The sequence below is a fragment of the Haliaeetus leucocephalus genome, unplaced genomic scaffold (genome assembly GCF_000737465.1).
Source record: "Haliaeetus leucocephalus isolate CR32 unplaced genomic scaffold, Haliaeetus_leucocephalus-4.0 Scaffold730, whole genome shotgun sequence".
Lineage (NCBI taxonomy): Eukaryota > Metazoa > Chordata > Aves > Accipitriformes > Accipitridae > Haliaeetus > Haliaeetus leucocephalus.
Genome location: NW_010973166.1, coordinates 3,348,041 through 3,363,004, shown reverse-complemented (window position 1 = coordinate 3,363,004; position 14,964 = coordinate 3,348,041). Strand labels below are relative to the sequence as shown.

Here is a 14,964-nt window from a genome sequence, read left to right as displayed (position 1 = left end):
GAAATGGCAATAAAATCAGTAGTAATCCAGGCAGTTTTGCATGGTTACTTTAGAAGGACTATGCTTGAAACAGCAAATCTGTCAAGACCTCTCTCTGATTTCATCATAGCTGCTGCAGACTCACGGCCCGTTGTATAAAATACAGAAACATCATGAAAACTCCCAGTGAATCCCTTTTGGTGGTAGTGCTGGTGAGTGGCTCGGAGGAGTTTGTCAATCTGGGAACATCCTTATAGGATGCAGGTGGTTCAGCTTTTCCAGGACCCTGGAGGTCACAGTGCTTCTTGCTGGTTCCCCTGTTTGGCCATTCAGGAGTGCTGAATGCCAGTCCTGCTTCAGGAGTCCATGTGTGTAAAGGGTTCAAGAAATCTCTGTTTGGGTACTACCATTTTTTTGTCTTATACAGAAAATTTGGTATTTTTTTCCCCAAGCAGAACAAAATGAAATTTTGAAAGCATCAAAATTGCTTGAGGTGTGAAATTACTTTTCTCTGTTGTATGCTCAGAAAAAAAACTTTGTCATGGGGCTCCTTAATACAAGGAAGAAAGGGATGTCTCCAGTATCCAGGATAGTTGGGATGCTATCTAGACCATAGCCCAGGTTTTGTTTTTTGCATTGCCCTAGACTCTTTGAGTCACATATATGCACACGGCTTCAACTTTTAGCTTTGCTTCCCTGTTGTCTGTAAAGCATTATTATTTCTTCGATGGGGTTAATGAGTTAATTACTTGTAAATTGCTTTGAGATTCTCAGAAATGAGACTGTCAGTGTGTTTATTGCTGTTATGGCTACGGATGAGATCTTGATCATAGCAAGACAATACAAGATTAGTGTTTATTGCAGTATGACTGAGTATCTGTTTACATTAAAACAAAGAAGAGACTGCAGTCCCCATATCTAGAAAATAACCTTTGTAGGAGCTTTGAGTCAGCTTTAACAATCTCACTATGTGATAAAATTGGCTAATATGGCTAAACATCAGCCGGTAACACTTGTCTGTTTCTTTGAAAACCTTATCAGCTCTCGAACACCCACGGCTCTGTGGTAGTAAGTCCCAGGGAGAGGCAGATAGCATCTTTTCTTGGAGTAATGGATTTGGGGTATGTTTTGCCCACTCTTGGAAGGAAAAATGACATCCAAACCCCAGTGTTTTCCTGGACAAATTCCCTCTGCACTTGGTTATCACAACAGCTGAATGCATCTCCAAGGGTTTCCTGATAGGCTGTGCAGCAAGTGGCTGTTGGTACAGTTGGGCAATATTTTGGGTTGCTGGTGATAACTGCCTTGGTTCTGCATTACGGTTTTTGAACCCATCTACATTAAGTACAATTAAATCTCTATTTCTGCTTCAGGAAAAACAGAGGCCGTCATCAAAAACTTCAGCCCACACTACAGACGCCAGTATGCCGTGGCTTTCTGCAAGCACGTGCAGGATGAGCTGGAGCAGCATCGGGATTCCCAGTCTCGGTTCCTGAAAACCAAGGTAGGAGGGCATGTAAGCCCTTCCCCATCCTCAAGCTGCCATACAGCTCTGCTCTTCTGCATGAAATAATTAACGCATTAACTATTTAAACCACACATTTAGTAGTCGTAATGTATGAAAAACATGAGATGGAAGTGTATCAGCTACTGACCGGGCTCGGTTTTCTTGTTTTTCCAAGTGTTGAATGCCCTCAAGTAAAGTTAATAGGCGGTACAGATACTCAGAGCTTCTATAAATCAAACCCAAAGTATTTTTAGAGTTATTTAAATGTTTCTGCACAGCAGAGTACAAAAGTGTTTTTCAGCTTGTTATATTGGATAGTTGAATACATAATAAATGTGTATCTAGGATATTTTATGCGTGTACTTTTTTATATATAACCCAAGTGTACACAATAGATTTGCAAATGCAGATGTTGGATTTGGTTCAGCTAGGTTTTAGATGGAAAAGTTGCATTTGGTGCAGGTTTAAAGTGTATTTTTGAAAACTCATCTTTGTTTTGGTCTTGTTTGGTTGTCTCATTGTAGCACAAGAAGAACCATGACACAGGTTTCTGGTACAAAGCATGCATTTCATCAAGGTAGAGCTGGACACGTGGGCAAAACTAGTTGCTTCCTGCTGATGGCAAGGTTTTGCAAGAATCTTGGGACAGAGATCATACATTCAGGGCAGAAATCTATCTAGGAAACTTAATTAACCCTTTCAGCCATGGCTACAGGGTTCCATAAAGAAGATGGCAATAATCCCCTCCGTGAAGTGAGCTACGGAGAGCTGGTTTTTATTAGAGAAGGAGAGACAAAAAAAAGAGACAAAAGTCTCTTTATTAGAGGTAAATGCAGAGAACCAGCCTTCAATATTAAGAAGACAGAACTCTAAATTTTTCGGCCGTATTGGAAATCACAGGTTTCCAATGCTCTTGAAATGAGTAGGGTAAGGCAATGAGGTGGGATGTAAAAGGTGGCATAATAGAAAAGCCGTGTCTTTCAGACAGATGTGTATCAGTTACAAGAGCACAGATGCAAAAGTGTTACAAAGAAATGAGAAATAATTTACTATTTTATAATAAAACTCTTTGCTGCATCAATGAATGTTTTTAGTATGTAGTGGAAAATGGGAGACGATGAACTACAAGTCATCTTGCATTCAGCATCCCAACCAAAAGGTAAATAAGAACATCGCTGTCTCAGAAACCTGGAAGTATTTGTGGAAGGCAGAGCTCTTCTGTTGCCTCCTCACCTCAGGCTACAAGAATTTGATTGTTTATGTAGTATCTGCCCGAATCAGAGATATGTTTATGACTCCAAATTGCATTTGAAGATTCCAAAGCCCTCGTAGCAGCCTCATAGAAGTGTAGAAATAAAAGATTCAAGATGGTCAGTAATCCAGAGTCATTTCAAATCTCAAAAATTGTCTTTGTAGCCTCCGGTGGAAGCTGGGACAGTCTTATATGAAGCAGAACTGCTTCATTTTGCTGAGGATCTGAAGAAGTGGAAGGACAGATATGTTGTTATAAAAAATGACTACACTGTGGATTGCTTTGAGACTAAAGAGGTAAGTGCTTCTTCCTCTTACGTTCTTCTACGCTCCCAAATAAACTGGGTATCAAGTGAATTTGCCACTGCTGCTGCCTTTCTTTTAGCAATACTAGATGAAACCTTGTCCTCGGCGAGGCAGCTCCAGCCTTGCAGGGCTGGCTGGAAGCTCCACGGGGATGGCTGAGGGTAGAACCAAGTGTGGGCTGTATATGTTTGCAAGAACAAACAAATCATTTTAACAGCGCTTTGAACCTTCCTTTGCCTATCACAGAAAGCTGCTTATCTGTGTCATTGTAATACATCCCCATGCTTCTGCGGTTGGATTTTAAGTAGCAGGTTTTGGGTGGCTCCAAGCTGACTACAGTGAACCTTTTCGTTTGGCAGCTGCCATAGTCAAACTAGTCCTGGCTGACAAATCAAACAAACAGAGCTTAGAAGAAAATCCAATCCCTTTTCCCTCTCTTCTGTCCCTGACTCTTCACCGTGGCTGATAAGCACTGAGAGGATATTTTTAAATATGTTTTTTTTACATTTAACCATGTTTTAGATTTGACGTACCTAGGGAATATATCCAAAATTCGGCCTGACAAAAAAATTTTCCCTTTGGGAAATATCCCCATGCATTAGCTTTGTCAATGAGTTGTGTATTTTATGTTTTCTTTCTCCCTAAATCTCTACTTGACTCCCTCTCTCTTGATTTTCCAGGCGTACCAGAAAGGAGCCAGCCCTAAATACCAAGTTCTTCCTGCAGGAGGCAAAGTACTGACTTCAGAAGAAGATTACAATTTGCTGTCTGATAAACATTTTCCAGATCCTGTTGGTAAGCCCTGCTTGAAGCTGAACTGCCAAACCCCAGGCTCTGTTCCTTGCACAGACCTCTTCTGGGCAGGCTTTCAGGCTAGACTTTAAAATGGGGCAACAGAAGATGCACGCAGCCCTTTTCCTAAGTCAAAGCACAGCTCCAGAGTGGACGAACACAGAAGATGCTATAAGCTAACTTTCAGAGAAATGCTGGCTCCCTTTTTTTTTCCAGCATCGTGGCACAAAGTCACTGGAAGCTGTGCAGAAGCAGGGCAGGAACCACACCACCATTGTTCCCGGGCTTTGTTAATATTCCTGGTTTATTTGTTTCCATTTTTAGATGCCAGCTGCCTGTGTTGACTCACAGTTGATAATAAGTCCCACAGAGAGGACAGGAAGGTTGCTGCTGCTGAATTTGTTGTTTCTAGGATGGGAACCGCTGTGGTCCTGCCTGCCCCCACTCCACAAAGACAGAGAAAATTCGAGCTTTAAGGGAGGAGATCTCATGTTGCAGAGTCAGATTTGGAAAATGGGATGCCACGTAAGGAAAGGGATAAGGGCAACATGTAGACAAGGATTTTTTTTTAAAGTCCTGTCTCATACCACTTAAAGTTATGACTGTTGGGAGGTGTCCCCCTTACACCCCTTTCCCAAGGCATAGTGTGGTCAGAGGGTAGCATGGGGCAGCGGTGCCTGGAGGTGTCCTCTGTGTGTCACCACAGCCCCATGGGAGTTGGGCTTGAGCAACATGGAGCAGCCCAAGGCCACTTGCAGGCTTCCCATGGCTCTCCCTTCACAAAGAGTGGCTGAGTTAGTCTTTTATGGCCCTTCTCCCCTTCTGTGCGATGCTGAAGACCCTCCGAGATGAACCTCTTGCGGCTGGTCTCTTGATGCATGGCACTGAGACAGCATCCCCTGTGCACAGTGGCTCAGGGCAGGTGGAAACTGGAGATCTTCAGTGCTTTCTTTGCTTCACCTTCAATGGCTTGAAGTGACAGTTCATCAGGCCATCTTGCAGTTGTGTTTGAAAATGCTGGAGACAGGGAAACCGCTGCTGTTCCTACATGTTGTAATGCAGGTTGTTGCTGTATGGAAGACCATATACTCCTATATGGCCTCTATGTGGAAGAGACCAGAGCTGCCCACTTACTTATTTACCATGAAAACCTTATCCCTAGCAGCTACAATCCAATGAAATAGTTTCTTTGAAATTTTACCAAAAATGGGTAGTTTATGGCCACCTTGAATACAAAACAAGAGGACATCAGGTTGCTGTGGTGGTATAAAGTAGAGATGTTGTTGGTGCCTGCTGCGTTTGCCCATCCCAGCTGTGTCCCCCTGCCCTCTGTGCCAAAATGCTTGGATCAAGGAGACCTGATGTTTTCACGTCTCATGCTTCCCTGCTAGCAGACGTCTGTTCTCTCTGTCATAGCAGAGAGAAAGAGCCACTCCCCCCAAGAAAACTGCAGATTTCAAATGGAGATGTGTTTTTTGTGTAGGCTCGAGTGAGAAGGAGGTCGCTCAAGCCTTCGTTCAGCTGCCGAGGGAGTTCCCAGTTTACCTGTGGCAGCCCTTCACCCGGCACAGCTACTATTGCTTCCCAGAGCCAGAAGCTCAGAGGCAGTTCAGCGCCGTGCTGGGGGACTGCGTGAGGCACTCAAACCACGGTGAGTTCAGAAAGGGCCTCTTCCTGTACATCATTCACCCTGGTAAAGATTTAAATAGCTATTATAGTAAAAAAGCTGTAGAAAAATGCAAGTCACTTATGAAAGATGCTTGGCTTGCAGTGCCTTGAGGAATGCGTTAACATACCCTTTCTTACTTTGGTGGGAGCGAAGTTAGGTGGGATTTGAGCTGCAGTGTAGTAAACTTGGGTAGAAAACACGGGAATTGCTTTGAAAGTGGCATTCCCCTCTCTGTCAGTTCATCTAAATCCAGTATCATCATACAAAATCATAAGAGATTTTTACTAAATATGGAATGGCAAACTCTCACCTCTGTTTGCAAGCTTGACAAATGCATCATAGATACAGTAGACCAGGTTCGTACAACGTGGAGGGAATGTAGTGTCCCAGTACATTTCTGTAATGTTATACATATATCATCAATGGTCAAACATTTGGTGTTTTCTGTGGGTGTTTAGATGGCAGCTCAAGCCCCAGCCATGGTTAAACCTTGTAGATGGGACATGAATGGTGTGTAAGAGACAGTATTGATTATTTGCACAAGGTTGAACTTTAAATCTCACTTTCTGAGTATGTTAGACTAGAAAACTTAAAAAAGAAACCAAAAACTTGTGACTTGCTAGGATTATAAAAACAACCTTGCTCCCATGAAATTGGAAGACCATTTATGAGTTGGATGCTTCAGAAAAAGAAATGCTTTCCTGTTTTTCAGATGACTTTTCTCTTTTTCCATGAAGCTGACCTGCTTCCCCCTCTGGTGTCCAGGCTTTTCCATGCCTTTAGTGTCGCTTTCAAGTCCCATCTGCTCCTGCTGCCCTTGGTGGGAGATGGAAACACTCGGGAACTTCTCCAGCAATCTCAGCTACTTGGGCCTGAAGCCCATGCTTGTAGATAAATGAATTGAGAGTGCAGTGTGTGAACAGTCCCTTTTACTAACAGAAGTGGCTCCCAGTGTATCTCTTTTAGCTGTCACTTTTGGCTCCTCGTCATCAGCTTCACCTCATTACCCTCAGACAGCTGTCTCACACTGTCCTCCCCCGATCCTTCTCAACTGCCATCTCTTTTCCCTTGCCTCCACTTCCAAAGGCATACCTGGTCTCCTTTAGGACTCCATTCCCATGATGAAAACACACATTACTGTATTTCTAGGCAGTTTCCTAAGATGTGCGTGGTGCTCAGTGACGGTTGGTGGCAGGCACCTTCTTTGCAGGACATGCAGGATTCTCAGTCCCTGTGCTAGCCAGGTGGCATACACTCCCCTGACACTTGGTTGTCCTCTTCTCCAGCTCATTTCCAAGCCATGCGGAAAGTGGTGAGACACAGCATGCCCTTCTAGCTCTGACAGGCTCATACAAACCAGAGCGAGTAGCTCCAATGCAAATCAGTGTAGGTGTGGAGAGGCTGAGGGCTAAAACACCCTGGTAGGCAAATACCCAGTTGCAGAGACTGTAAAGACTGTTTCATGGCTAGACTAACATAGGTTGGAGGCATCACTCTAGAAGGAACATGCCTTCACTCAGCACTTCCAAATAGCTTGAGTCTCAATCAATATTCTCTACATAGCAGGCAGAGGAATCTAAATTCCCATAGCATGCCCAAGGGCAAAACCTGCCTCTGTGATTTTTGGTTCTGATTAGCCTGGTTTTAATTGCAGCAGTCATACAGTATGAAAGCGCTCCGGACTTTTGACAGCCACCCCTTTGCTCCTCACTGGGATTTGATAAGGAGATGGGGATACAGTCAAGTTTTCCTGGCACTGTCAGTCCCTCATGACTTGAAGCCTGTTCATTAGCTTTGGGGTTTTTCATTTCTCTCTTCTGGAGCAAGTGTAACAGGCTTGACAAACCTTTTGGCAACCTTTTTTTTTCTTAAAGTTCAGCACAGCACTCTAGGGGCCAATTCTGAATTGGCAGAAGTTGGGACTAGATGACTTAATAGGTCTTTTCCATCTCCAGTGCCTGCAAGTCTGTGTTTTATTATATTTCATATGGTTCAGCTATTGCTCATTTATGCAACTATTTCAGGATTTATCCCACTCAGCTTTTTCTGTGGTGAAGTTTTTATCTGACAAAAGATGCTTAGTGACACTGCAGTGCCTTCGTCAAGGCTCATCCTTTCTGTCACATTATTTCTGCTCAACAGACTGATTGGTAGGTAAGGACAGTCTGGATTAAGACCTGCTGTTGCACTGGTAAAAATTAACTGGTTTTTACAGCTAGGGAAACGGGAGCCCATATTTTCTGGATTTCTTGGAGTTATACCATCTCCTAGAAACCTAGGTGCTGCAAGAGGAAAAATGATCCCTGACAAGCACGCCAGTAACCTTAACTCTGCCCTTGAAGTGAGCTTCTTCAGGGTTTTTTTTTCAAGGACTTCATACTAATTTATATTCATGCTCACATGACTGAAAGATGTTACTTTATTAATACTTTTTAAAGCCTTATTTGCAAACAATTTTGCCTACAAAAAACAGGTGTCTGAACAATCCGACAAAGTTACAGGCACGTGCAGTAATACTACGGGTAATAAGGCTTGTGGTATAAAAATTGGCTGTGTGTTCTTTTATTTTAAAAAAATTGAAAAGAGAGAAGAAATGCAAAAAATCCTTCGAGTTCAGTTGTAGAATATAATTTAGTGGGTTAAGGAGCACCGGCCAAAGCAGCACTTGCCCCACCTCTCTAAAAAGTGCCGAGTTAGCTTTTGCCAGGGCAGATTTGGCAAGGGCAGGAGAAAGACAGATGTAATGTCTGATCAGAAGTTGCCTTTCTGTCTTTTCTATAATCTACCACTTCTGGAAAGGAATGTATCACATTGGGCTTTAGGCAAAAACTTGGAGGAGTCTTCGGTTAAAGTCTGTTTTCTCCCAGGAAGCAGAATTAAATATGGTCTCTTGCTGAACAGAAAACTGGAGTGAATCAGCATGTGGTCTTGCGATGGGAGCCGCCCTGACATTCAGCTATTTCCTCTCTTTAGAGTCCCTCTGTTATAAATAATCGGTCCAGCCTGTGTTTCCGGGTTTTCTGGTCAGAACTCATGGTCAGGAGAATAACTATAGAAGTGTTTGGATTTAGTGATCACCGCTTGTAAATATGATTCAGATGTACAGATTGCGGGTTCTTCTCCCCAAATTTTCCTGTTGTGTTTGTCCTTTATACTAATTGATAAGGGACTGCAGTTCAAGGGGACAATGATTTCCTTCATTATCAATGGAATATGTAGATCTTTTGCACCCTGCTCGAGTACAGGTCAAATAAGGCATATTTAAAATCTTTAAAATGAACCTAAGCCGATCAGGACCTGACTGGTCATAGCTTTAAAAATATTCTAGTACAGTCAGACGTGTACACTGAGATTCTCCGAATTACCCTCACTCTGAAAGTTGATTGACTGATTAATATGCGTACAGAAATCATCCCAGTTCAGTGACTCATCTGGGCAGCTCCCGCTTTGCGCTTTGCAAGTTGGCTTTTGTGACGCCTCAGGATTCGGGGAGGGGATCAAATGCTTTTGGGGGTTTTAAGCTGTGAGGTTGTGTGATTAAGGGCTAATGAATGAAACTACGAGTCCCCAGGGAGCAGCAGAGGAACCCCAACAAACCAATGGGTGCTGAGGGGACCCCGATGTGGCTGCCCCAGCGCTCAGGGGAGGAGGCTCAGCTCACGGTCCCACTGTGAAACCCACCCAGGTGGGCCACCAGGAGCTCTCCCTGACTGCCTTGCCGTCGGCAGGGCTGTCGTTGCCTAAGTGGGTAAAGGACTTGTTATGGGATGGAGGGGAAGAGCGTTTGGAGATTGCGTAAAGCGTATTATGGGAAGTTTTCCAGGAGACTGTTGGAATATGCAAAATTTATTATGGGGTGTTTAGGGGAAGGACCAAAGCTGGGAAAAGGGAAGGATCAAAGTGGATTGGAGAGGAACACGTGTGGGATAACAGAGGGAAAAAGGGGATAAATAGGATCAGTTGGGTGTAGAAAGGAGGCTGGTCAGTACGCTTGTCCCATGCTTCATCACCACGGACTGTCCTGTCTTACTAAACTCCACTTCTAACTATTTTCCAGGGTGAGGGTGCTCTCTGGTGTGTGTGTTGGGGTCCTAAGTGCCAGCAAGTAGAGAAGGAGCCCTGGGGTCATGGGGACTCCACAGGTTTGAGGTGCTAGCACGTGGAGAGATGTGTGTGGGAGGTCCCCGTGCCAGCAATGGGAGAAGGAACCAGAGAGCACAGGGGCCCAGAGGTGCAGGGCCATCATCTGGTGAGAGCAGAGTGCTTTCCTAACAAGCTTCCACCAGCCATGTGTGTGCATGGGCTTCACTCACTAGCAAACTTCAATCTGTCCTATCTGGCAAGTAGGAGAGGAGGTGTGGGAGCCAGCGACCAGAGATGCCATAGGGCTGGGACCAGTACTGGAGGGACCATAGGTCTGAGCCAGCTACCAAAGAGACATGGGGGTCTGAGAGTTACTGCTGGGGGGAACATAGGTCTGGACCTGCTATCAGTGGGGGCAGGTGCGGAAGGATGTAATGAGAGCTCCAGCTATTGGGCTACCAGATTTGGCAACTCTAACATAATCCGTACTTGCATTTGAGTCCCTTTTCTGGCTGAGTTTGAGTCAAATATATTTCAAAATTGCTTTTCATCATTCAGTATATGACCCTTCTCCTGGGAAAATTAATGACGGTGTAACTCTGCTCCCAGGAAAAAAAAGGTGACTGTAAATTTGCATACCCAATACAGAGGTGCTACTATCTAATCTTGGCCATTATCTCAAAAGCTCCATCAAAAACCTTCCTGCCCTCCAAACTGTCCATTCTTTACCAACAGCTTTGTAATTAAGGGCTTCAGTGGGCTGCATTAAAGAACATTGTGTGCAGCTCTGAAATACCACAATTCATTTCTCATTGAATTTATTACCTAGGCATAGGATATAAAACATTATAATGGGCATATTTGCTGATTTCAAAGCTTTTTGGCTTTGATCAATGAATATGTAAATGAAAGGGTGACTTAAATTAGTTCAATGGCATAAATGTGCATATAGAAAGATAACCTTGAGGGGAGGTCTCTAGATATGTAACATGGGTCAGCCAAAAAATGTTCTTTGCAGAAGAACAAGCCAACAAATACAGAGGAGTCAATAGTAAAATATGGTAGTGTAGAGTAATACAACCTAGTGATGACTTTTGATGAAAATAATTCCACATACAGAGAAGAATGTACAGTTCACTGGGTATAGGGTTACAGAATTAAATTGTCAATGTTTGCTTTGCTAGTCTGTTCCTTATGCTGTAGGACATTTGCTGTATTTTCCCAGGGAGATTATGTAGCCTTCACTGTTTTAGTAAAACTGAAAATAAAAGTTTTAAATGGTAAATGTGTCAAGACAAAAGATAGCTGTTGTAAAAAATGCAGTTTCAAGGGTTACTGGAGAATTCCTGCTTTCTGATCTGATCTTAGCTGGGACGCATTTACAGTGTACTAAATGTGGCCTTATTGGCTTTAGTAAATAATAAGTATTGTTGACCACATTAGAATTGTTTATATCTAAAGATCCTACATTACATCAAGGTATAAAATGTATTACTATATTTGTTTTAATTTTGATGATTCATAATTAATTGAGGAGAATAACATGTGACAAAAAATATATATCCTAATGCCACTTTTGTATCAACGTCCTGACAGAAAGGGCAGCAAGAAGGAGAATTTTCTGCCAGTAATATTATTTTTTAGCTTTCCTTGCCCAAGTTTTGCCTCAATTGAGTTTTCCTTAGGTTGATAGGGAGGACCTGCTGACTGTTCACTGTTACTTCCAGAGAGCCTGTTCTTCTCAAGTGTCTGTTGAGGTCAGACCTTCATCAGTGGAGGATTTTATGTAGTACTTAGTTTTAAAAACTTCTCAGGTTTTTAAAGAAGCTGTGCTTGAGTTGAAGTGGAGTGTGCAAGGAAATGGCTTCATTTTTTCCTCCAATTTCCTAATCCACTACTCCCAGTTCAGATGTGGGCTGTAGCATGCAATTCATTGGTTTGCCTTTATCTGCATGATCCCTCCACTTCCATCCACAGCTTGGACTTACTCTGGTTCCCTCTCCACCCCCATTTTTCTTAGTGAAATTGTGAGAACTGCACACCTCAAATTTTGGGGGAAATTTGCTGCTGAAATGGCCACCTAACCCGCAATGGGGAAGCACTGTCAGTCCCAAATTGGCGATAATGAGGGAAATGCTCAAAATACTCGGAGTGCTCTAATATTTCCTATTCTCCAGTTTTTAATCCTTTAAATTTGTATGTCCTGAAAATCAGACTAGAAGTTTCTTCTGAACGCTTATTTAATTTTTTGTTATTTTAGGAGGTCATCTTGTTTCCTATATGAGGTTACCAGCTATTGTGTTTCACTTAATACTTGCTGTTAAAAGTGAAGAAGCCCAACCACTTGGTGCTGGGATAGAGGGAAGTCTGTGTGATGAGAAGGAACATACAGCTAGCTAATTCTGGGAGACGTGGAGTTTCACTTCATGATTTTATTTTCTTTCATCTGGTTTGATTTCACATCCTTATCTTGATAATCACCCTCCTGACACAGGAAGCTAAGGGACTTTCAAAACCATATCTTGTCATCTCCAATTTTGCCATAAATAACAAAAAAAAAAAATTTAGAGAAATAAATACGTTAAAGAAGTACAATAAAGAAATACATTAGGCAAGAGAGAAATACAAAATGTACTTTTAAGCTCATGCAGGACATTCTGTCACAGCTTGGCTGCGTCAGAACAACTGGGACAGCTTTGGATTTTTTTCTCCATCTCTGGCTTTTAGGGTTGCCATTAGCTGTGTCCACATTTCCTTTTTCAACTCTAAGTTTAGCTGGCAGGTGTTTTTCTTGTAATTATTTCTAGCTTTCCTATGTTACATGTATATAGTACATGTAGGGCTTACCAACTCTTGGACTATAATTCAAAATGATTACTGAAGCGTTGATAAAGGCTAACAAGATGACATTAAATACTTAAGCTGAAGGATATATATCTCCGTGTACAGAGCAAAGCAGCTGTCACGAGTCCAAATAGGACTTTGGAAAGATTTCTGAATCTTCGTGTTGCAAATAGGGTGGCTTTTCTTCTCCGGAGGGGGCAGCTGAAGAGAAGGGTTTTCTTGTTGCCTTTTTCAGATGACGTGCAGAAGGACCAATTAAAGTAGAACTGAGGAGGAAACTGCTTTTTTTGACGTTAAGGAAAAATGTCCTTCTGCACTGGGATGAAAGCAAGACCTTTCTGAAGGTTTGCGTGATAATTTGGGGTGGGAAAAGGTATGAATGGAGACAGAGTATTCAGCCCTTCACCTGCCTGACTCAAACCTGGGACTTGTGTCTTGGCTCCTCTCACTGCAGCTGCTGCACTTTGATTAATTAAATCACTTTATGGTTAATAAGATCAGATGTCCTATAATCCACATAGGTGGCTGAGACCATGGCTGGTCTTTCACCAGAGAGACATCTGAGGGCCAAACGGACTTTTCAAAACTGATGTGTAAACTTCCATAGAAATATTAATGCTATCATAACATTCAAAACCATTTTCCTATAAATATCTTTGAGGAGGCTTGTGGGTTGCTGTGAAACCCATGAAATGTTTTAGGACACAATTTAGAATTTTTTTGTATAATTTAGAATATTTTGCTTAAAATAAGACTATTTTTCCTCTTTCTGAAATGTTTTTGCTCTACAACATCAGTTCTTTCAATCAGCGTGGCTTTTGCTTTTCTGGTAAGCCTGCTTGCCTGTACTGTAGTTAGGATTTTCAGTCTGTAGGAGTTACATTCATTCTGAAACACCAAGATGATTAATGTGCTAAAATTCTAATTGTGATTACAGTCTTCCTACCTCTCTCACCTCCACGCCTTGGGCTGATTGTCCATTTCTTATGTATTACCAAGCATGGGGTGGTGCAGAAGAGCCACTGCTTTGCGCCCACCACCCAAGCCTATTTTAGGAGCCGTGAAGATACTCAGTTGTGCAGGTGTAAGGTTGTATTCAGGCTCCAGCTTCAAAGTTCAGCAGCAGAAAAATTCTCACCTGCACCAGGAATATAGTAGCTGGTCTGCAAAGCGCTTGGAAATTGTCAGAGATAAATGATATTGTGATTCTTTCTGTGTGTTTATGCAGTGCACTCATGTTTTAGACTATGAAACATAAAGCTGCTGGTTCCTTGTAATCTGTCTCGTGCTGCTTTGAACAGCTTTAATACAGGCATTGTGTGCTGCAAAGCAAATAGTTAAACCCTCCGAATGTTGGTTTGATAGTCTCGGAGGAAATTTGCGCTGCAAAACTTTATTTGCTATAAATACAGCGTATTATTGCAGGGTTGTATCCTGTTTGGAAATTACCTCATCTAGCTTCTGTTAGTGGTTAGCAGCTTCATACCACATGATCTATGAATAATACGATAGTACAGTGCTCTCAGGAAAACATCAGAGCTGTGAGGTTGATGCTTCTCAGACCCAGGACATTATACTTCACTTCATTCTCGATTTGGATAATAATATCACAGAACTCCATTTTGTAAAAGTAAACGGTGTGTCCTTTTATTCAGAAGATCATTTCCAGAGGTGCCATAGCTGTATTATAAGCCCTGGGCAAACTGTCTTTCCCTGAGGTCCAGTTCCTGAGCTCTCCTTATCTCTCAGGTTCAAGCGGATGGATTCACTCTCATTTTCTTACCTGCTGTCCCCTTTGGGTTGGGACCATTTGCTTTTTTTTTGCAGACAGAAATTTTCAAAACCTTATTTTTTGGAGTTGATGGCCATGGCCTTTCTTACCAACTTTCTGTAGTATCTTATGAACAACAGCTCTTAAAGTGTGCTGGGACCTCAGCTGGTCGCTTTTTGCCATATAACAACACGAAGATCGGATGGTCTTGCCCTCTCTTAGCCATTCTCTGTGCCCTGTCGATAAATTACTCATACACCCCACAGTAGAAAGTTGCTCATCATTAAACAGAAACTATACGAGCAACAGACAGTAATCACTGTAGTCCCACAGCAAATAAATCCCAGGCAGGTATTACCAGAAATACTAGAAAAAATGCTATTGCAAGAAACCTGTGCTACAAAGATCACTCTTAGAAAGGGAAATCGTTCTTTGTCATACTCATTTATTTTTATTTGATAGGCATCCCCTAAATGTGGTGTTGGGAGGTTGGCAGAATGATTCCTTAACTGCAGGAATGTCTCTTATTCCCTGATTTTCTCCAGCAGCCTTCACCCCAAATCCTTTGGTGGCTGGCAGCGTGCAATAGCTTTCTTTGAAGTACCAGTATAGGAGATGGAAATGTCCTATGTATTTAGATGGTTAAGACACCACAGTTTTTAAAAATGGCAGCCTTTTCTTTCAGCAGCTTCCCTCTGGTTTGTGTATTTTCTTCTTTACCAGCTTTTGTTTTAAATGACCTAATTTTTTTAAAAAATGCAA

General features: G+C 42.4%; 1 protein-coding gene across 1 annotated transcript in view; it reads left to right on the top strand.

The window, feature by feature from the left end:
- The window catches only part of FAM129A (family with sequence similarity 129, member A), a 69,568-nt gene that overhangs the window by 29,598 nt on the left and 25,006 nt on the right, over positions 1-14,964 (top strand). Inside the window, exons 2-5 of the mRNA XM_010580731.1 lie at positions 1,353-1,483; positions 2,903-3,034; positions 3,724-3,838; positions 5,319-5,486. Of these exons, the coding sequence (XP_010579033.1) occupies positions 1,353-1,483; positions 2,903-3,034; positions 3,724-3,838; positions 5,319-5,486 (546 nt within the window). The remainder of the gene's footprint in view (positions 1-1,352; positions 1,484-2,902; positions 3,035-3,723; positions 3,839-5,318; positions 5,487-14,964) is intronic.